Source organism: Dromaius novaehollandiae, chromosome 3, assembly GCF_036370855.1.
Source record: "Dromaius novaehollandiae isolate bDroNov1 chromosome 3, bDroNov1.hap1, whole genome shotgun sequence".
Classification (NCBI taxonomy): domain Eukaryota; kingdom Metazoa; phylum Chordata; class Aves; order Casuariiformes; family Dromaiidae; genus Dromaius; species Dromaius novaehollandiae.
The window spans coordinates 122,447,033-122,469,967 of NC_088100.1; the positions used below are offsets into that span (position 1 = coordinate 122,447,033).

Here is a 22,935-nt window from a genome sequence, read left to right on the forward strand (position 1 = left end):
TTTAATTTGACCTTTTAAAGCCCCCGCCTTTTTATTTATTGACATAGTGCCAGTTCTCCACTTCCCCCCAGTTTCACAGTCCCGAATGAGTAATGCGCTTGTTCTGTACTCGCTCCATTAAGTCGCCTCCTAATGGGCTGCATAACCTCAGATCCTGCATTAGCAATATTCTTTATTTTATTCTTTTAAACAGAGAGGTTTCGAATTCATGCCCACAAAGCACCACTAAAAACTTTGGGATACTTTCCTCCGAGGCACAGCAGAACATGGGCGTAAAAGACCCAAGGACAAATCCATGCTGTGGTGCCTGCCAGATAACTGCTTCGAGGTTTGATTTTAGGTGGGGATCCCCTAGACCCAACATTAACTAGCAAAAAGTGACACCTTCATTTTCATATTACTGACCAATAAAGACTATTACCTAAAGCCGGACAAGGAAGCGGGTGGAAGCCTGGGGTTCGTTCTGACGGTACGGCCACGTTTCCCGCTCCCCTCCCCAGCCTTCCCAGGGAAGGCGGCAAGGGACGAGGCCAGAAAGACGGGCTGCCCACGGGTGCACCACGGTAGCTCGCGGCCGGGGCTTTGGCCCTCCTGCCCTGGCTCGCTGCCCTTGAGCTATACTTGAGGTATGAAGTCAGCAAGGTCCTGCTCCTGGAGGCTACACCTCACTGAGTCTCACCTCTCACGTCACGAGAACATACTCCAACAAAGTAGTTTTGCCACCAGAATAGCTGTGATGCAAACATTGGGTCAACCCTGCAATAAATGAGAAGTCTGGAATGAATCCTACAAGTATAAATATGGGAATCAAGTTCTACATGTACCTTGCCAACTGCAAGATCATGACTCAGATGAGCATGTTTTAATAAGCCACAGAGATACTAATGATGTTTCTTATAAATAGCTATAGTCAATTTTCCAAACAACAGGATGAAAACATACATATATAAAATTTAAAATCAAAGAATCTTCAAAGAATCAGAAAAATTTCAGAATTTTTTAAAGACTTTTAAAGTTCTTGGAAAAATAATTTAAAAAATAAAAAATAGAATGCTTTTAAAAGTTTTAAAATTAAGAACTTCTAAAAATGTTTTGAAAAATAAGGAAGAAACTAAATTTTTATGTGTTTTAGAAAAAATATGCTTAAAATGTTTTAAAAATGAAATTTGACAATTAAAACATTTTTAAAATTTCAAAATTAAAAACTTGAATGTCTTAAAAATTTAAAATATTTCAGAGAAAATTAAAAAATAATAAAAATTTGAAAAAATTGAAAAATGAAAAATAAAAAGTTATTTTTCTAAAATGTTCTTAAATTCTTAAAGTTTTTAAAACTTAGGGAAAGTTTTTTTAAAAAATCAAATTTTAAAAACATAAAAATTAAAAATAGAAAAATATTTTTTAAAAGACCCCAAAAAATCAGACCAGCCTTTGGCTTTTTGCTACAGATAGGGCTCGTGGCACTGGGTAAATCTGCTTCCAGAGAGTTTCTACCAGAGCACTTCCAAAGGCAGAGCTAGGAAATGTAAAACTGTTCTTTCACCCTGGAGAGAGGGCTTGCCCCATGGTGCAGCACGGCTGCACAAGGCTGGGGGAAGGGAGGCGAAACAGGGGTGTCCCTGCAAAGCTAGTTTTTGCCATCTCACAAATGGGGGGAGAAGATGGGGGAGAGGCTTATAGGCTCTTTTCTGCTGGGGGGAAGGAGGGCAGGAGGAGCGAAGGGGTAGAGAGGAGAGCAGAGGAGAAAGGCAGCCAGATGGGGACGGCAGGCTCCCAGCTAGCTCCCACGCGGAGCAGACAGCAGCTGCTGAAGCCCCCGTGCCCGGGGCAGAGGCAGGCCGCAGCTCAGGATTACCCACGCGGTTGCGGCGAGGAGCTTCTTGTTGCGGCGAGGAGCTTCTTCAGGCTGGCAGCTGAACTGCCAGACAGCAGGAGAGACCACCACTCCCCCCGTTTTGCAGCCAACGCCTGAAACGGCCAGGAAGGGTAAATATGCCCTCCTTTACAGCAGCTGGCAGAAGAACCACGTCTGCTGTGTGAAGCAACAGGTTTCGCAAAGGAAACGCTGGGGAAGGTGAGATGAGCCCTGGAGCTCGGCAGCAGGGCAGGAAGTCAGCACTGCAATCGAGCAGGACTGGGGCTGGACACTGGCATAAATTAAAGCCAGGGCCTGTACACAGAAATCCCACTTGTTCAGTAAGAACATAAGGGGGGGGGGGGGGGCAAAAAAAGCAGTTCTTCAGCACGAGAGCCGCTGGGCACTGGAACAGTTTGCCCAGAGAGGCTGTGCAACCTCAATCCTTGCAGCAATCGGATCTAACCGGGCTGGCTCTGCTCCGACCAGGTGCCCCCTGGAGCTCCCTTCCACCCCAATTCCCCCCCAATTCAGTGACAAGGCAACGGGCTGGGAAACCCGCAGGGGAACTCAGGGCTCCCCACAGCCCTCTCTTAAACCCACAGGCAAACGACTGCCTGAGCCGCACAAGTCACCCCTCAGCGCCAGCAGTACGATCTGCGTGGGCGAGTACAGGGAAAGCACAGCAGAGGCTGCAACTCTGCTGGTGACACTATGTGACACAGGTAGTCACGCTGGTAGTTGAAGACTGACCTCCTGCAGGTTTAAAAGTGCCAACTGCAACAGGATTTGTTTCTCAGAAGCCCCCTCAGACCACCCCTGCCTCATTCATCTCCCATGCTTTCAGGATAGCTATAGCCTTACCTTCTTATGTGGTCTCGATTTGTCAGCATGAGTGCTGATTTGTTGCAGGTGCTGCAAAGTATGCAGTCAAGAAAGAAGGAATAAAGGGAGAAATTTATAGCTAAGGTAGCCAAATGCCAACACGGAGGATTTTGTCTCTGCCAGAGTTCTTACGTGACGCAGGGCAAGTCATTTAAAGCAGTGTCCATAGGCGTAATACTGATTTGGAGGGGTGGATATTGGAATCATATTTCCATGTTTCATTTTCTAATTTGCAGAGATGCTGAGCCCAAATTCATCTGTACTCACGGGGGAGTTACTCTGAACATCTGACCGTATGGTGCTACGCAGCCGAGCCTGAGAACTAGGTCCAAGGTGTCTAATCACAGATTAGATACTAGTATTTTTGTGTGTGTTGGTCTCTTTTTTGGACCTACAGTAGTTCAACTGGGAACACATTTCATCATCTCATGTGTCTCGTGAAAATAAATTAAGAAGTGCTTATGAAGCATTTACTCTGTAATAGACAGAAGACTCTGCAATGATTAAAGTTAACTCTATTTCACTGCAGCCCTTGTTAGAAGAAGTACTTGGAACACATCAAACAAGGCGAGGAGTGCATCCAATGTGCAACTCCCATTCACAGTTAACTTGCCCCTCTCACACAGAATTCCTCATTCACTTAAATGAATTACTTCTGGTTTTTGTTTTCCTTAGTATCTACCAACACTCCACACCTCGGTTAATATAGCAGCTGAGCCCTTATCTGCAACGTGGTGTCCCTGTATTCTTTTGAAGCAGGCACCTAACCATTCTGCAGGGGATCCAAATCTCGCCCCCCCCCCCCCCCCAGCTGAAGTCAATGAGAGCTTTGCAGCGGAGTTAACATTCAGTAAAGGGGAGAGCCTGAACTTAGTTAACTGCTAAAAAAATTTAAATTCAATCTGATTACTCCCTGTGTTGCAAGAGAGGCAAACCACAACTTCTACTCATTCAGATGAAATATTTTTACATAGCACAGAGCTGATACTCGTCTGTCATGTGAAGACTAGCAGCAAAGAAAACAACCAAACCCCTAAAATGTTGGACTAATTCTTCTCTCTAGATTGAAAACATTCAGAAAAAATAAACTGTTGTTTGGTTTATTGTTTTAGTTTTATACACACAGAATAATAGTTGTTCATTTTTCATGGCCTCAGTAATATATTATAGTGACAGACTTGTGCAGAGTTAAAAAATGCAGTAAGAAAACAAGTTAGATGAGCATCAACATCTTAAACTACCACTGAAAACTTCCAGCCTTTTTTTGTTTGATGATACTCAGATGTTATATTTACTTAAAACTTACAAAGGGGAGCGTACTTCATCCTCCTGATAATCTTCTTTAAGAGATTCTAACCAAATAAAGAAGCCTGAGAATTTTCCCACATCAGTTTACATAGCAGTCATCATCTGAGCTCAAAACCACCTCATAAAGACAAGGAAGGATTTTAAGAGAAAACTAAGTATATAGAAAAAATTACCCAGCTATAAAACTGGAATTGTGTCCCTCAGTTTAGGTGTTACATTACCTTACTGATATAGTTAACTTGTAAGCAAAAGTAAATAACATAAGCTACAAAGACCAGCCAAATTCTTTCTGTAAAGTACATATTATCACCAGGGAAGATAAGAAAGCCTTTAGGCAAGAACGGAAAACAAATCTCTCTTTAAACATATACCATCCTATTACCCTGCTTCCGTATGCCAATTACTGCTCTTAGAAGACACCAGTTCAGCTGTGCTCTAGCTGTCAAGCTATTTGCTAACTTAGTTATGTCTATCCTGTTCCCACAGGCCACAAAAGAAAATAAAGCACAGGAGACATAGCCAAGGCAGGTCTCAGCCCTTTCAGACCTCCTAACAGTCCTGTGAGAAGTCTTCCTTAACACTCAGGTTTCATTAACTGCCTCAGCTAGTAATATATTCTGTGGCATTATTTTCAACCCCCTACAAAAAAGCTTCACCCATGGACTTAGCTGCATCTTTTTTTGGTTGTTGGGTTTTTTTATTAAAACTCTCATCGAAAAGAGCTATTACCACCCTTGGGTTTCTCTACAGCAGAGTAGATCAAGCCAGTTCTTTAAGCTTCTCCTCAAATAGATGCAGCTTCTCTCTAGGAGTAACAGAGCACATCTGTTGTAAGACCAGACCACCACTACTTAAAAGACAGTCTCTTCCCAGCAGTAAAGGGGAAGTGGTTATGAAAGCCCAACTGAAGGCTGAATGAAGAAACATGATTTTTCAGAAGCAAGTGCTTAGCAAACTGGCATCTTAAACCAGACACACACATGCATATATCCACAAAAAACACCTACGCAACTAGTCACTTATCTTTCACCTATTTAAACTTCAGCTATTTCTCTTCAGTGCCTTGTGAATCCAATCTACTTATCAAGAACAAGACTTAACCCTGAAATATATTTTCCTAACTGTAAGGCTGTCATAGAGGAAAACAAAAATCTAATTCTCTGTAAGCAAAAGCAAAGTGCCAGGAAAACAATCATGTGATTTTAGCACTTTACAACCTGATCCAAATTGAAGCCAGTGAAAAGACTTTAGCAGGTCATGGGATGGCTGAACATAAGCGGTATCACATCCAGTCCTGATGCACAAGAGTGTGACTTGTCTTGCAGAGCCAGAACTTTTTAACTGATCCTAACGCACTTACAGTTCAGAAACAGAAACGCTCCACAGAGGAAATGGTACTGCAAGAGCCCTGAACTGCTCACCTTCCACCTGCTTGCACTCCATCTCGAGTGGCTGCCCTGAACTCTTGCTCTCCTCCACCGAGACCTGTGCAAAGCTCACGAGAGGCATTTCTCTTTCAAACCACACCACCTCCGCTTTGCGGGGAGTGGGGGCAGGCACTGGACAAAGTTCATATGTAACACGTAGCAGATTTCACTGCCGTTCCTCAGAGAAGAGGGTGCATTTAACAGTGTCAGTCCCACGTCTGCTTATCAGCAGCCTCACCGGATCTGTCTGGAAGTCTGTGCCGCTACCGCTGCGCAGGTAGGCTCTGCACCCCACAGCGCAGCAGCGCTCCCAAAGCTACCAAACACCTTCTTCAACAACTAACACTTCATTCACCATGAAATTCCTTACACTCCTCTCATGCTACAGCAAGTAAGAACTACTCTGGTTAAAATCCTTTCAGCATTCCTGTTAAAAGAAAATAAATGCTATTTTCAGTGGTTTATAACTCAGCTGGAAAAGTTTTGCTTTGGGCTGAAACCTGGTAAAAGTCATAGGAATTCATCAAGAACACCCCTTTGCTTCATGAAATGTGAAGCAAAGTCAATATAGCCATCTTTAAACTGCAAAACAAAACAGCAGGAAAGCGTGCTATAAGGGTATGCCTGCGATAGGGATTAATGTTGTCCTAGTGCCTGGGTGATCGGGAAGGACTGAGTATTTTCTTATTTCAGCTCTTACTCCGAAACAGTAAATACAAAGCGGTGCGTGAGAAATGTTAGTATGTAAGGCTAGCTTCTTTGAACAGTCAAGTTAACACAGCAGATCCAAAGTAGTCATTATGGCAAATTCCATTTTAACTGTTACATTTTGCAGTTTACTATTTATCATTATAGCCTATTGTTTCACTGGAGAGTTGGTGCATTCATATTTACATGATACACTACAGAGGTTCAGATTATGACCATCATTTTTTTTTTAATCCCTTGAAGCAGATTAGTTTGACAGAAAACAAAGACTCTGAAGCAGTTACTGGCTGCTCAGCGGTAAATACTTCTCAAAGTCGCTCAGCATGCACTTGTCTGAAGACTCTCATACAGCCAGGGGAGATTCATTTCTATTGAGACCCTTGATTTTGTGGCACTTCCATTGCTGAAAAGAAACATTACGGGCAGAAGACGGGGTTTTTTTTTTTGGGGGGGGGGGGGGCAGCATGCATACATATATTCATAATGCATTGTTAACAGTGAGTTAACGCTAATATTCTTTATCACAGTGTGCAACTCGCTATACATCAACTTCACAAGATCGCTGAATTTGCTCATGAGAACACCCACTAAACACAACAGGACTTTTCTTATCTCAGTCACACCTCCTATCAGTGAGTATTCCCTTTAACCTGAAACAGACATCTTTTGCCAGCATTTAGCTGTATTTTATTATGCAGCCTTTATTTTTTATGACTGCAGATTTCTTCCATTTAGTCCATAGCAGATATGTTAACCAGCAAACATCCATTATGTATAGAGAATACCTCTTCCCCTAAAGACCTCCGTATACAATACAACGCTTTAGTAACAGCACCCGAACTACTAATTTCGAGTATTGCCCAATTGGACTTCCAGTCTGGAAATGTAAATTGCTTAACTTGTCCTCTGCATATATCTGTATAAATTTCTTGGTAGTTTACCAAAAATGAATTAACCGTAATGCAAAGGCTGAGGCTATGCCACATACACACCAAGAGGAAGAAAAAAAAAACGTATCGACAAAAGGAAAACATTCTCTGTTTGTGAATATCGAGCAAGTCAGTCGGGTTTAGTTTGGAGCTGCCTTCTGAACACACCTCACCTATGTCAATCCACGGTTTATTACTGTGGATGTGGCCAGGCAGCTAAGCTTATTGGACACCTACTAGCTTATTATTGCAAAAAACAACCCGCATAACAACTAGCTCTGGTTTTTGGTGCCGTTTCCCTCCTTGAAGGCGTCTACCACAGGTTTAGACAGGTCGGGCTCAGAGTTGGCTACTGGACAGGCGGAGGGCAATGGCAAAACAGCAGCACGTAACAGGACGGGAACAGTTGTCAGACACATGAACTGCTCCTGCTGCCTCCCCCTCTGCCGTCCCTCCAGCTCCTACTGCGGATTTCACAGGGAAAACCCACGAGAGCTGCGTTCAGGCTCTCAAAAACAAGTCCCCCCCAGGGATGCCCCGGCACCCGAGCTGTCCCGCACGCCGGGTGTCCTCCCCCACTGCCCCGCCCCGTCCCCGCACGCTGCCCGGCCGGGCTGCTCGGGGCTCGGCTCCCCGCGCACCCGACCTGCGGCGGCAGCGGCACCGGCCGGCAGCGCAGCCCCTTCCCGCCCGCCCTCCGCGCAGCGCTGCGCTCCCGTTTCGGCGCCCCGGGAAGAGGGGAGCCGAGCAGCAAGGCTCCCTCCGAAACAGCCCTGGGCACAGCCAGAAAAAATAAAATTTAAAAAAATTTTAAAAAGACAAAAGGACGGGAGGAGGAAGCCCCAGCGGCTGCACCGCTGCCCTCGCACAGGTGAGGCCGGGGCCGCGCTCCCGCACGGGGGGCAGGGAAGGGGCGAGGCAGCGCACGGCGCTGCCCGGAGAAGCCGGCTCGGCTCAGCGCGGCTCCCGCCGGCCGCACCGGGAGGCTCCGGGCTCTCCAGAAAGTTTGGCCGGCGCCCGACGCGGACGCCGCGCGGCCCGGGCGGGGAGGCACCTACCGCCGGCCGTCGAGACCGGCCCGACGGCCGCCGCCCCGCACCTGCCCCCGCCGCCCGCAACATGTGGGCTGGAGCCGGCCGGCCGATCGATGAGCCCTGCGCGTTGCGTAACCGCGCCGGCCCCGCCGCCGCCGCCACCGCCCCCCGGCCCGGCCCGGCCGCGCCGCCCTGCCCTGCGCTGCCCCGCGCGGGATCTGGGGCACGCGGGGGGGGGGGGGGTACTCACATCGTCCCACTTGACGAATTTGATGCCTTTCTTCAGCGTGTCGGAGACGCAGACGGGCTTGAGCTGCAGCGCGTGCACCCCTGGCTGCGCCCCGGCCATCTGCGCCGCATCTACCGCGCTGCCCCGGAGCGCAGGAGCCACGGGAGGCGGCCGCCTCGCGGGGGACGCGGGCGCGCTGGAAGCGGCGCCGGCAGAGGGGCGGCAGCGGCGCTCGGCGCGGGCAAGGGAGCGGCTGCCGAGCCGGCACGGGCGGGCGGCTTCACTGGCGCCCGAGCAGCGACCTGGCGCGGCGGCAGCGGCCGGAGCGAGCCATGCAGCCGCACATCCTCTATATACCGCCGCCTCGCCGCCCGCCGCCCGCCCGCTCACACACACACGCGCCCGCGCGCAGGGCACGGAGCGAGCGGCGCTGCCCGCTCCCGCCGCCCCTCCTCCCGCCTGACTCGGCCCCCGAGTTTCCCCCGCGCCAGGTCAGCGCGCCGCGCCGCGGCACCGCCGCGCCACCTGCCGGCGCCGCCCGGAGCCGCCGCCGCCCGGAGCCGCCGCGCCGAGCCCGGCCGCGGCCTGCGCGGGGCCCTGCCCGCCCCCGGCCTCCGCCCTGGCCCCGCCGCCCGCGGCCCCGGCCCCCTCGGCGGGGCGAGCGCCGTGGGGCAGCGCTGCGCGGCGGGGCCGCCGCACGGACAGAGCGCAGCGGCCCCCCCTTGGCCTCCACGCGGTGCCTGGGGCGCCAGGAGGGGACAGGGGTCCCCGAGACGGGGAGGAGGGCGCCTGGGACGCCCCGCACAGCCCCGGCCTGCCGCTTTTGCCGCACAAAAATTGCCTCAGTGAACCTTTTTGCTCTCGTAACGCGGGGGGGCTTCTCCAGTAGAAAGGTGCACGACCCTAGCTCAGGTTGAGGTAGATGCGGACGCAAAGATGGCAAAACATCTTCTATCTCACCTCCCGAAATCCTAAATCCAAGGTTTTTAGGAGGCCTATTTGAAGAGCAGAGCCCTCCGTGCTCCAGAAGTGGCCTCCTGGGGCGGCACAGAGAAAGCACCGGATCTCTCCTTTCTCTGTAGAGGGCTCCCACTGACCCTGGCACTTCAGAGGCAGCAGGTCACGCTTCTTCCGTCGATGCAGCAAATGATGTAGGAGGACGTGTTTAAGGACAATTTGGTTTCGTTTCAGAGGGATGCTATCTCGAAAAAAATACTAGGTAAAAATACATATTTAGTCTAGGTGGAGAGGCAGTTTTATTTTTTCAACTTAAAAGTAAGGTACATAAATGGAATATTGGACTCTCATTTTCTTTTCACTGAGAGCTGCTGGGTTATTAAAGCTTACTGGGCCTGTTCCAACTTCTCTCACTTCGGTAAGAAACTTTTCATTGCCTTTAGTGGGAGCTGAATCTGCTCATTTATGATAGTCTGTGCGGGGAATAATGTACATGCTGCAGGGCCAATTAATCTATTTGATCTATTTTTTATTCTTATCAGCCTTTCATGCAAATATTGGTGCCACATTAGGCAGGATGAAAGCCTGCTCAGGCACTGCTGTGTTTTAATTTCTGCTGATTTGCCATGACTTGGAAGAAACAATAACAAATTCTGGGTTTGACTGCACTGGTGTAAATACAAGATTGCTCTACTTAGGTAAGCAGCAGAGATTTTCAGTACCATTTTCACAACTGCCTTTTCATCACAGTATATAGTCTACAAAAGAATAAAAATATTATGAAAATCCTCCAGAAAATAAGTGCAAAGAGCACTGATACTACTACAGCGGTTATGTATGATCACTTAAGCACTTGCATTCACAGCAGCCTACCAAAATCAGCTGTTTGGGAGATGTAAAGCTACCACTGATTGTTGCATCTCTGCGGTGATTTTCTCTGCAAGTCTGTAATACATTTTTGCTTGGCGTCACCTTTGTTAAAGTCTCCGTTAGGGAGAAACAATTCCAGTTCACAGTGATACCTCATGATTCCTGAGGATACCACAGATTCCTGGGAATGCATTAGTCTGAACACGTAAGAGGTCATCTTTTTGCATGAAGTACTGTTTGGAGCAGTTCTGTGGCTTCTCAGGCTTGAAGTGTTTTAATCAAATGAAACAGACCAGAACATGATATTTGGCCCGAGAGAAACTTGTCTTTTATATGGCAGATAGCTGATCAATTTTGCATCAAAATGAGGAACAAACAAAAGAGGAAAGGGGACTACGAATGTGCCTTTTAAACAACACTTCCAGAAGGTGCTTATGATTCAGTCTTTGCTGAAATCCTGAGCTCAGTGAATTCAGTGGGAATTTTAGTTTTCATCCCAGATACGTAGCTTCCGTGTTACTGCTGTTGTGTAATTAACATATGCACCAGCTAAGAATGCGTTCTTTGATTGTATAGTACGTGCTGCACACATTTAAATTCAGTGCACATCTAAATTCAAGCTCTTTTCCACAAAGCATGAGATCAGTGACCTGGCAACAGGCTGTGTTCGGCAGGACTGCTTCCCTCAGAAAGAGCATGACTGTCTTACTCAATGATCGGACAAAGTCAGGGAAAATAAGAATGAGACGCACCTTTCTCCAAATTTGCAGTAACCCTTCCTGAATATCTAAAGTATTATGCTTATCTTCTGTCTCTGCTATCAGCCCCTTTAAGTTCCAAGAAATTAAAGGAAAGAGGTACTGCAAGTAATAAAGTTGGTAGTGCTTTATTAAGATAAACAGTTGTTCAAAATCCTACATCTCAAGTGTAATGTATGCTGGACTGACTTTGCTGCAGGAATGGACTTCAGAATGCTTTCATTTCTGTAGGCTCAAAAAAAATCTCACCCTGGACAGTAAAATGATTATGTAAGTAATATAAATTATTTGCATGCAATATACTTGTAAGGCATTCTTTTAATATAACGTGTTTATGTACAGGTATTTAATATCTGGAGAAATAAACTGAATATACAGTATGATTTACATTCACATATGCAAGTGTATGTAGACAAATAGGAGAAAGGAGCTGTAAGTGCTTTAAATAACAGATGGCACTGATCTAAATCGGATCAAACGAAGATACAAAGAAAGCTATATTGAAAGACTGTCATGAATTGATAAGAAAAATGCATTACAGATATAATTGAGTCTTTTAAATTTGATTTCAGAGACATACATATGATATATCTCAATGCCATTTCTATCCCAAGTGTATTGGTATCAGACTACATTTTGAAAAGAAGCAGTGGCATCAGCCTTGAAAATGCTTAAATGCAATGGAGCAGCTAACATATTAAGAATTAAGCATAAGTGGCAGTGTTTGCAGGATTTGAGATTAAAGATAAACTCAGCTTCAACAGAAGTATATCATCCTAATTGCATTTTAAATTGGGTGAAATTATACTTTAATTATCAGTGGGAGCAGGATCATTAACTTCTACAGAACAACTCTCCAGAAAAGAAATATAGAAAAATTGACCCTATGTCTCTAATAAAAGCAGAGTCATTCTAAGGAAAGCACCCTTCAAATAATGCAGACAGTAGAGCCCAAATCTTACCAATGCAAGATGAGTACCGCAAGGTACAGTGAAACCGTCCTGTGGAAGACTATCTTGTTAAAAAATGAAACCTACTGAAGACACTAATCTCAAGAGATACCACTTTTTTTTTCCGGTCACTTATTTACTAAAAGAATTCACCTATTAAATTAATAATTCCAAAAACCCATGGCCAGTAGCCAGTGGCATATATTTAATTTGATCAAATTTACTAGTCAATACATAAACGACATCAGTGAACTGATATATCCTTTACGAGTGAGGAGACTGATAACTTATGTGGCACAGCCACTCAATCAGGTGACTCTTCAAGAGTGAATATAAAATTCTGGCACACAAACCACCACCATAGCAACAAAGACAGCCTGGCAACAGCAGCCGCTGCACAAAAAGAAAATTGCAAGGGGAGGGGGAATCTCGTGCAAAAGTCTATTTCTCATCAGATTCGTTTTGAAATATTTGTTCTTTGGATCAGCATCCTAAAATGTCTTGAAAATGCTGGGAGAGTAAGGATTAGTGCACGGTGTTTGAAATTATTTATGACACTGACAGCGTCCTTGTGTACCTGAAATGCCCCAGGCGCTCCTGCGCTCCCTGGGACTGCCTTTGACTCTGGGCAGCGTGGCCTCCAGCACGGCCGGCACCCGGGGGGCTCTGCGCTGCAGGGAGCTGCGCCGCCTCCTGCCAGCGCCCCGGCCCAGAGGAGCTGGCCCTGCACAGCTCTTCACCCACCCGCGCCAGGCGTTCCCTTCGCAGCTCTCCCCTGTGACCCAAGGATTAATTCATTACAGTGGCAATTAGCAGCGCGCTAGGCATGCACTTTTCACCGGTGCATCTCCTCTGCAGAATCACAGGCGGATCTGAAATACTTACCTTTTAGTCCGACGCTCTCTCGCTCTGCCCCTCTCCCTGCCAGCTCCCTGCCCAGCCCTGGCCCATCTCAGCGCAGCCCAGGGCCCACAGTCACTGCCCCGCGATGCTACAGCGGTGCTGGGCTCCATCCCCAACCCACAGGTGACCTCCTGGCCCGTCCCCATCCCCACAGAGCTGCCCGACGCCCAGGGCTGCTCCGGGCTGTCCTGCTCCCTGGCGGGGCGGTAGCACAGGCCCCAACTGCAAGGCCCTGCCACCCCGGGGGAGCCCCCGGCCATCGCAGTCCCTGCCTAACCTCTGCATTGCAAGAACTGTTACAGGGGGGAAAAAAATACATTAATGCAATGTTTGCACAGTTAAAATTGCAACAAGTCAAAAAGCCAGTAGGTAGGTTCCCTAGAAAGTGTCAATTCACCCTGTGTTACGTGAGAGAAACTGCTTTGGCTTCCCTGTTAAATTTGTAGCATAATACAATTTTGCACATTGTTAAACCAGCCCATAAAATGTACAAAACATTTCAGAATGCTGCATTTAGTTAATTGTGAAATACCTCACTGCCTACCAGATTTCTTAAGTAACAGCTGGTGTAAACTGTCAAAGGCCCTCTGCCTTCAAAGCTGTGCATTTGCTTACACCTGTGTAATGTTCACACCTTTGCCTTTTTTTTCTCCTTTAGCTCTTAGCTACTATCCCAGCTGCAAAGGCCAGTTTGAACAGACTGGAAAGCAGGCCAGCTCACCTGCTTTTATTTACACCCAGTTTAGCTGTGAGTTGTACTAAACCACAAAAACAAAGTGTGTTGCAAAGCAGAAATTGGAATGAAAAAAAGCAAACCCCAGCCTCTTTGGAAACTAAAAATCATGTGCTCAGGACTTTGTTAGCGCCAAATGAATGAAACATCTTGTGTACTTGATGGAGACAGAAGAGGAGACTACCTGCAGACTGTTCTCTTGCAGAACAGTCAACTAAGTTTCCTTACAGTCACAGAAATGCACTGGCTGCATCTTCTGGAAGCGCAGCGAGGGAGTCAGCGTGCACCTTCTCTGGATTCCCCTCCTGTAATTCTCACAAGACTAATTACCATGTGCACCACTAGGACCGCACAATATTCTGCTGCTAGGAAAAAAGCAAAACAGCCCTCAGCTGTAGCTCCCATTACCACAGTGGAGTCATGTCCCTTGGAAGCTAGTGAGTTTGGGCCTAAGCTACAAGTTTTGTACAGTTTGAGAAAAAATCATGCAGGAAAGCCTGAGGCAGGATGGTCTGTCTTTAGCTAGGATGCAAGACTAAGGCTGAAAAATCGTCTTTTCAGATCTGCCCTGATCCTTCTATAAACCTGAAGGAGTAACTTCATGTTCCAGGTCCCCTCTTACTAGATGACTCTGTTGGCCAATTAGACTCCAAGATCTTCAAGGCAGGAACAATGTGTGCGGAGCCTATCACAAACATGCCCTGGATTTCTAGTTGCCACCACAGCATAAGGACTCGGTTTAAGCAGCTTAAAAGTGAAGGCTCATTATGCCAGCAAGTGTACTTGATTTCCATTAAACCTTTATAGAAAGGGTTTTATGATTCTTTCAGATGATACTAAGTTAAGGGAAAATTCTGGCTTGGGTTTGTTGCATTGGCAACTTGACATATTCCAATTAAAAAAAAAAAAAATTCCCAAGTGCTTTTGTGTCTTTTGATAGTTCTCACAAATTAAATCTCAGAAGATTTTAATGATGTGCCTTATCTTGAAGTGAAGCAGCCCATTTAAAATTTCACATCTTGCTCTAATCCACTAACATTTTTACTCTGGTCCCTTTTCAAAAGCATTTTTATAATGCCCCCAACTTTTCTGAATCATCACAGACTTCTCATTCCCATTCTGGCTATTTTACAGAAGTCACAGTTGTAAAGGGTGAAATTCCATGACTGACAAAACATTAGTCACAAAGCAACAGAACACCATTTACGTAGTTGAAAACTGTTGCTCTAAACTGCATTTCCAAGGCTTGGAGCAATTCTGTTGTGATGTAAGCCTTGAACCACAATCTCCCTTAGAGTGAACTGTAACTATTTATGGCAAAAATCCAACCCACAGCTACATTTCAGAGAAACTGATTTAAATTTAAATCGGTTCTTAACACTAATCTAAAAAACACACTTAGAAAATGTCAAATGGAAAGAAGGGCTAGTCACCCTCCTGCAGTCTACTAGCAACCTCAGTGCAAGTCCCACAGTCAGACTGACCGAGGAGAACATTGTCTTCCAGGATTGCAAAGCTGAAGCTGAGCCAAGTAAGCCAAAAGTTATTATAGCGTACTCAAATTCTTACACTGCTTAACCACTAAGAATTTTAGGAAGATTTCTCAAGAGTTAAAGCATTCTTTCAAACAAATAGAGACATCCATTCATCAGGAACTAACGGTAGCTGATGCAGTAGTCCAGGATTTAGGTAAAAGCTGTGAGGCTAGAAATACAGGTTCAGTGAATGGTTCAGTTGATGCCTTGTGCTGTGAATCTGTGGCAAGGAAAAGCACTAACAGGTAAAGCACTTGGCTGTCTCGGTGGCAATCTGCTCTAACAGGATGCCTGCTGAGCAATCAGAAACAACATTTACCAACCTCCCAACCAGAAGACATTGTTAGAAGCATAAAGCCATGGTCAGAGAAAGGTAGGAGGTTAAATGGAGGAGGAAAAATGCCTTTTTAAAGGCGGCCACAGGCTAAATCTTGGTATTCATGAGCAAAGCATAGCTAGCAGGAGGAGAAAAGAAATACACAGCCAATGTGCATCTGTTCCACAACAGTACAGGGTCACTAATGAACACCTTATTCCCATTTCCTCCTCACATTTTACATCAGACATTGAGTAAGCACCACAATACTCAAAGCCCTCTTGGCCCAGAAAAAGAGAAATGAAGAGGACTAATAGGTCAAACTGCAAGGGCCCAATCAAATTTTGGTTGAAATCATCAGCTTTGATGAGTGTTCAAACAGGCCCTCTGAAAGCAAATAACATAAATTATCTTTTTATGAGATTATGCAACCATTTTGATGAAACAGCTGATGATTAATTTAGGATTCAACATTCATTTCCCCAGTAGTCTTGTAAATATGTAAAGGTCATGACATATAGTTTCAAATAAGAAAGAGCAATCATCATAAAGAAACCTCAGGTTTCTGAGCAGCCAGCAGCTACAGAACAGTGAGCAAAACAAAGCTAAAAATGAACAGTACAGAATATAACAAAGAACACCTCTTGACTTATCTAAACACAGGGAGATTTGCAGTAATCATACAGAATATCTGGCACATGCACTGATTTGAATTAATATTCCCACCACCAGTGTTCCCAGTATTACATAGACCATCTCTAAGCAGACTATGTGCTTACAAGATAAATCTGAATGTAAATGCCAACTGAAGAAGCTCTGTTTTTTACTTTTCAACAGAAAAAACCCAAGAACAATAGACATTATTTACCTTACAGCGCCAAGAGTATGTTAACTTATTTATAATCTTGTAATATAGCAAGAATTCAGCCATGAGCATAGCCCTGCTTTGCACAGACACACTGTAAGCTGTTTGGACAAAGGCGGTTTATTACTGTCTAAACCAACGACATAGACAAAGGAAGTGTGCTCAGAGCGAGTATTATCACTCCCCTCCGAGACCAAGATCTTACAAGAAGTCTTAGACAAGCTGAGAACTGAGTCCAGATTTCCAAGAAACCTAATCAGTACTGTTTCTATGCTCTCCTACATGCTTCACAGCACTGATAAAAAACACAGATGTTTTAGATATGATGCAATAGCAAAAATTAGCAGAGCAGTATAGGGGAAAGGATCTTATGATTAATGTTGTATGAACATTAATCAATGGCTAATGTTTAATATAATTTGGTACCAAGTTTGTCAGCAAAATTCTAACCATTGATAATATCTCAAAGCTAACATAATAAGAGTTATTCTTGAAGAAGTATTTGAATTGAAGTGTAGCTGCCTTGCAGCCTAGCTCAGGAAAAGTGCATAAAAGAAACCCAAAGGGGAAACATAGAAATGTGACTTCGGCTTGGCATTTCAAATAAAGTCACTGAGAATTCAATAATGTGAGCTCATCACTACAAAGCCAGAGCAATGGCAGCCCTGCTTCAAAGAACTTCAAATCCAAGTGCCTGATCATACACAGTACTGATCTTCCTTGGTATTTTCACTGATTTCCATTGGGTTGTAGATCCTCAGCTCTTCCTGGGATCAGTTCATGAAAGGTGACTTTCACAGTCAGAAATGAGACATGGGAAATCACAAGGCCCTTAGCACGGAGGCTGTATCTACTTAAAAATCCAGAATTTTAAATGCAAATTAACAATGGGCATCTATTTTTGATAGGAGATGTAAACAAATGCTAACATATGACTGTATTTGCACAGAGGTAGGCTGTATATTCTGTAAAGCAGGCACTTCAGAGTCAGGCCTCTCTGCTTCTTTCCTCTTTCTGTCACCATTAATCTGTGAAAAACTCCTCTTGCCTCAGACTACTGATCTGAAAAATGGATATGGTTATTGCCCTGTAAGGATCTTACAAGCTATAATAAATATCCAATAGCACTATAGAACTGTTGGCTGAAAGATGCTATCTTTACTGTAAGAAAATATAAAACACAATAAATTTGGCAGAGGGGAGACAGGCATTAGTTTGGGGCCAGTTTGCTTCCCCAGCAGAAAACTGTTTCCCTCTTACCATTTTATGGATACAGTCAGGCCTTTTACTTATGTAACAGAAGTAATGGTAGGAAAGTGGGGAATACAGTCCCCCATTTCCAGGCCTTCTGTATCAGCTCTGTGTCTTCATCTCTACCATGGGGAAACTCCCTGCAGTGAATTTCTGCTTCTAAGACCTCTCTACTTATTTTTCCAGCACCTTCCTGTCCTGGGGAAAAATGAATATGGTTCAGCCCAGCCCCTTGACTTCTCTTTCCCGTACCTCACCAACATCTCCCTCTAGAAATCATCGGCCGCGTGCACCACCAGCACGGTAGGCGTTGAGACGGGAGTGCTGCAATAGCAGCTGAACTGAACATTGTTCCATTGGGGGAGGAAGGAGTGATGGAAAGTATCCACAGAAAGTGGATTCATATGGATTCCCCCCCATAGGATTACCCGAGCCTCAATTCAGAGTTTTGTAATATGCAGCATTCTTGCTCATGCTCCATCAAGTATTTGGCAGAGGATCATTTATTTTGTACTAGAGGTGTTTTAATACCAAGCTGTTTATACAGGTGAAAAATTCCACATCCTATGCCTGCAATATGAAAAGAAACTTCGGAGTCAACAGAAGAGGCAATGCCACCTACAAAGATGACAAACTGTGAATCTCAAAATGTTAATACAATGACTCTAGAGGAAAGTTTCTGGATAGATTCATATTTCCTTTTTGTAGTGTATCTTAAAGACATGCCTCTCAGATTGCAGTACAGGAAGGTTAGAGTTACACTAACAGGCAATTCAAAACACAGTCAGAGTTTGTTAATGCTGTGGCAACATGCACATGGAAGGGGAAAGGTTTCATCAAAAAGAGGCAACAAAATAATAAAGCCTACATAGCATATGCTCAAAATCTGGAGAAAGAAAAATATACAGAACAAGAAGAAAGATCTGCAGAAACAGCTTCACAGAGTGCCCTCAAAACTTTTTTGATCACTGAAAGATAGCAAGTTCAGACAGCAAAGAGACAGACCGAGACGACTGATTTCTACACAGCCCCTAACAGGACACTCTAAAAGGGCTCTTGTGTAACAGCACTAACTGATAGCAAATGGCTGACTCCTGACATGCCCCCGTGAGGCCTTGGTCTCCTCGCTCGCCTTCCTAAATTGTTTTGGGAGATCAGATATCTTCACAGACTAGGACGAAGTAAGAAGAGCTCACGAGCTTTGAAATCTTCCATTCCCAGCTGGTGGGCGAATCACTGTTTGTCAGTGCTGCACCAGCCTGAGCAGCTTCTCGATTCACGTTTCCTGCCAGATGGGGTTCTGCCTCGCCGGGTAGGCATTGCATTTGAGAAGTTTTAGGAAACACTCGCTTGCAGGCACTGTGTACAGCAGCCTGGGAGGGCTTGGCAGCAAATTACACGTGTGAGCTCTTGCTCCTTTCCGATGAGGCACTGTACTCTCAAATACCTTTGCTTCTTTCTGAATAGCTTGCACCAAAGCCGATGAAAGAGAAATCATCTGGGATGAAGTTCATTCCTCCACAGAGAAAGAGGGCCTCAAACAAGACTAGACTGTGGTTCGGCTTATGTTGCCAAACACTTTCTGTTCAAACCTTCTTTCTCATGCTCACATCTTTTGGAAGAATTAACATTTTGGGATCTATTTTCTCAGCATACAGATTTTTTTTTTAAGCATATTGGATATGAGCACATTTTCAGGTATTTTTGGAGCTACGAGAAAGGGAATTGTTAAGTCTTTTTCCCTTTATGTGAAAACATAAATGATATGGGTGTGCTGTATATGCACACATACATTCCTACTTATAGCTAAGCCTAAAAAGCATTATGCTTGGGACATGGCATATAGGTAAATCTTCATGGAGAACTAGTCCTTTTGCTGCAGTCGCTGAAGAACGAAAATAAGTTGTTACATCTCATTTTAAAAAAGTGAGTCAAATATTTCCTCAAATATGTTGAATTAATTTTTCATTTTCTGAATCAAATTATTTGAAATATTATCAATTTTCAACAGAAGAAATATTAATTTTCTCTCTGCAACACTGTTAAATCCCCAAACTCAGTTACAGTTCCCTTTGCCTGGCTCTTGAAACCCACTGCCATCCTTAGATTAAAGAACCAGCCTGCTACACTGCAGCATGGACCAATAGATAAATCACAGCTGAAAGCACTTTACAAGGCTGTTTATGAAACCCCTAGCCACCACTTCTCTAGCAGAACTAGATCCATGAGTTCTTCTCCCCTGTCTTAAGGAGGCAGCAGCTAACAGTCGGCCCAGGCACTTTATCTGCAGCCTGCACCTATCACCTCTCAAAACCCACCGCAACTATGCAGCCGTGTTGTAGGCTTAGTGGGGAGGTGGTGGTATTAGTTGCCTTTCACAGTTAAACTGTCTGCTGTGCACAGGTCAGTTCTGCTCCACTTCACCTGTGCTTGTGGCAAAAAAAAAAAAAAAAAAAGAAGAAGAAAGCAAGAAAAAAGAAAAAAAGCAACCGATCTTAAACCATGCATGCAGCAGGCTAAGATTATTCACCTATGTCAAGTATCAGTCTGAGATGATCAGAAGGCTGAAGCACCTGTCAAATCATTTGGAGATGCATGGTCAGGATTCTGGATGATGTTGCCAAAATGTGAGGTTTCACCCCAAAATACCTGTGAGGTTTGGTGACAGGAGAAGACATCAAAAGACAAAGTTTATGAGTGAGAGAGGATGCCTACTGAGATATCTGGGGATGGCATTTGGGGATCCTTGACATTTTGGGAGTACAGGGGAAGATTCATAGTAGGCTAGATTGAACAGCTATTTGAGTCTGGCCCATATTGCTTCCAACAGCTTAGCAACAGGAGGCTTTTCTGCATAGCTTATTTTTTAAACATCTCTAAAAGCATAAAAAACAAATAGGAGTTCGATTTTTGCTGGAATATATAGAGTTGTGTACTCTAATAAAGCGTCTTAGCCTCTGTGGAAGGCTCGCCTCTTTCTATCTGTTACAGACAGCCACAGCCCACCTCTAATGGTAACATTTCTATGGTCTGAAGAAAGGCTATTAAAAAGATACTGCCTTACAGTGCTATAAAAATGAGTTAAAAGCCATTTTGCTGCTAGGTACTTTATATGTACAACTACTCAGAAAGAAACCTGTCATCTCTGTCATAAATTTGAGAGAGGGAAATATGTACGACACATCTTTTAAGTAGAAAATGAAAAAGGAATGGTAGCTTTATGTATTATATATAATACCACTGACGGATTTCAGTATATGAAAATACTATTAAATATTTAAAGGGATTTTGTGTCCCTTAATACCAAATGATGCAAGATCAGCTGTGCATGAAAAATAGCAGCATTATCAAAGTGAACTCTATATACCAAAGATATTGTTGAATTATAATAGAGTTGCTGCACTTATGTCTTTGAAGATATTTTCGTTCTCAGCCGGTGATCTTGGGCATTCAGTTGTCTGCAATAAACATCGTTTGGCATGAAATTTCTGTCTTTCCTGAAGTCAGGCTTTCAGACATGGGCATGCTGCACGCATAAAGACTCTGTGTTTTCATCTCTAGTGAATTTATTGTACTGCTTTATTCAATCTTCGGGGACTCTCTGGGACTAAGTAACTTTGACACAGGGGCAAAAAGGAGTACTTTGTCTGTGCCATGACATACAAATGAGTTTCCCCTGAGACATTAAAAAATTGCTACATTGTATTCAAGATCATTTCCCATGGCATTAGTACTCATTCTTGATTAGTTCTTCTCATTTTACCTGTATCACACATTTGGGTTATAAAAGTTTGTTTCATATTTAAGGTAAGCAACTTTGGGGGTAGAAAAATACCGAAGTGAGGTGTCTGCAAAATATCTTCACACACAGATCTCCATTCCTTATTTGAAAGCAAACCATTTTGGCATAGTTATAGCCCACACGGAACAAAAAGAGGCTGCTAAGCAAAGTGCATATGAATTATTGCCAGAACCTCTGCAGAAAGCGGTACGGTATGCCTGCACCTCCATCCCCAGCCCCTACATTAGGAAGCAAGAGAAGACTCTCCATTCTGCTGTGGCAACCACTATAACCCACCAGAGTATCCTACCCAGAAACTGGTTCAGATATTCACTGGTAAAGAGGAGGTCCTATTTTGAAGCCCCTATCCTCTTAAGCTTAAATGGACCTAAACCATCCCGGCTGACTCTGTGCCGACGCAGCTGGGGTGCACACCCACAATATGTCCCATGGACCCTCCTGTACCAAAACTTGAGGAGACAGATCTTAAACGTGTGCTTGATTTAGCAAGTTCTCCAAGCATATGCTTCGAAGTATGGCAGTAGCTACTCAAAGAGGACAACTCACAGGCTTGACAGAAGCGTTAAATATCCCAGGGATTAAGGAAGAGAGTGAGCTGCAAATACTCTAGTACTACAAAGCCTAGCTATTTGTCTAAATTCAGGAATGTGCCTGGCATAAATGCAACTGCCGTGGTTTGATCTGTTAGTGAACTGTTCTATATAAAAACACCGTAATAGCTTTGTGATTTACACTCACTATTTAACATTCATTCTTGCTAACAGCAATATTTTGGCAATTCTTTGCTTGTTGTAAGTGTTCAGCAGAGAACAATATTCTTGCAGCCAGTAATTGCCACATCTCAAATAATTCTAGCCTTTTAGTACCAGTTTCCAAGAGATCTTTATGAAGGGTTGCATATGAATATTCAAAAACTTCTATTATAAATGTAGCTGGTGGTATACAATGTATCAGTTTAAAAGAGAAAAATTCTTATTCATTACAATATACTTTTAAAATAAAACAATAACTCCTTTTATATTTCTGAAATAAGGCTTCTAGCACTGGTGCTTGGATTTAAATCAAATGTATTCTTAAATGATCAAAGTCTTTGCTTTGTACTGTAATTCCGGTATTTATTATTTTATATTATTATAATTGCAACCTAAAAATAATGCATGTGTGTGCTTTATTCAATGTTTAGCCTCAAAAATTTTCATAAATCAGTTAGTCTTTCAGCTTAAAGCTTCCTTAATCACAATCAAATCAGAAGCTAATGCACATATGATAGGGCTACCATGCCAGTCAACAGGCATTTACACCAGAAGAGTCTTTTATATAGGAGAACTATAAGAACGAAAGAAAAGATATGAATAACAAGAGCTTGTTTCCATTAACAGGACAAGTTTCTCAACTATTCAGTCAGGCTTCACCCCAAGTTTTGTGGCTGTGGTTTCATAGGACTGTGCAAACCCTATTGACAAATATTTTGTTTTATGAAACACAGAAAGAGTGTGAAAGACAGTGTTTGTAGAGCCAGAACTTGTGTGAAAGAACCAATTTTAGAACAGTGGCTTCCGCATCAGTTTGCAAAATTATGAGAAGATAGTGAGAGTTAATCAAAAAAAAAAAATTGCATAT

At 44.1% G+C, this 22,935-nt stretch overlaps 1 protein-coding gene across 3 annotated transcripts in view; it reads right to left on the reverse strand.

Annotated features, from left to right (window-relative positions):
- The window catches only part of PLCB1 (phospholipase C beta 1), a 436,237-nt gene extending 427,386 nt beyond the window's left edge, over nucleotides 1-8,851 (reverse strand). For all 3 annotated transcript variants that reach the window (XM_026094675.2, XM_026094677.2, XM_026094678.2), the window contains exon 1: nucleotides 8,397-8,851. In XM_026094675.2, the coding sequence (XP_025950460.1) occupies nucleotides 8,397-8,495 (99 nt within the window). In that variant the 5' untranslated portion in view covers nucleotides 8,496-8,851. The remainder of the gene's footprint in view (nucleotides 1-8,396) is intronic.
- Nucleotides 8,852-22,935: the final 14,084 nt, after the last annotated feature.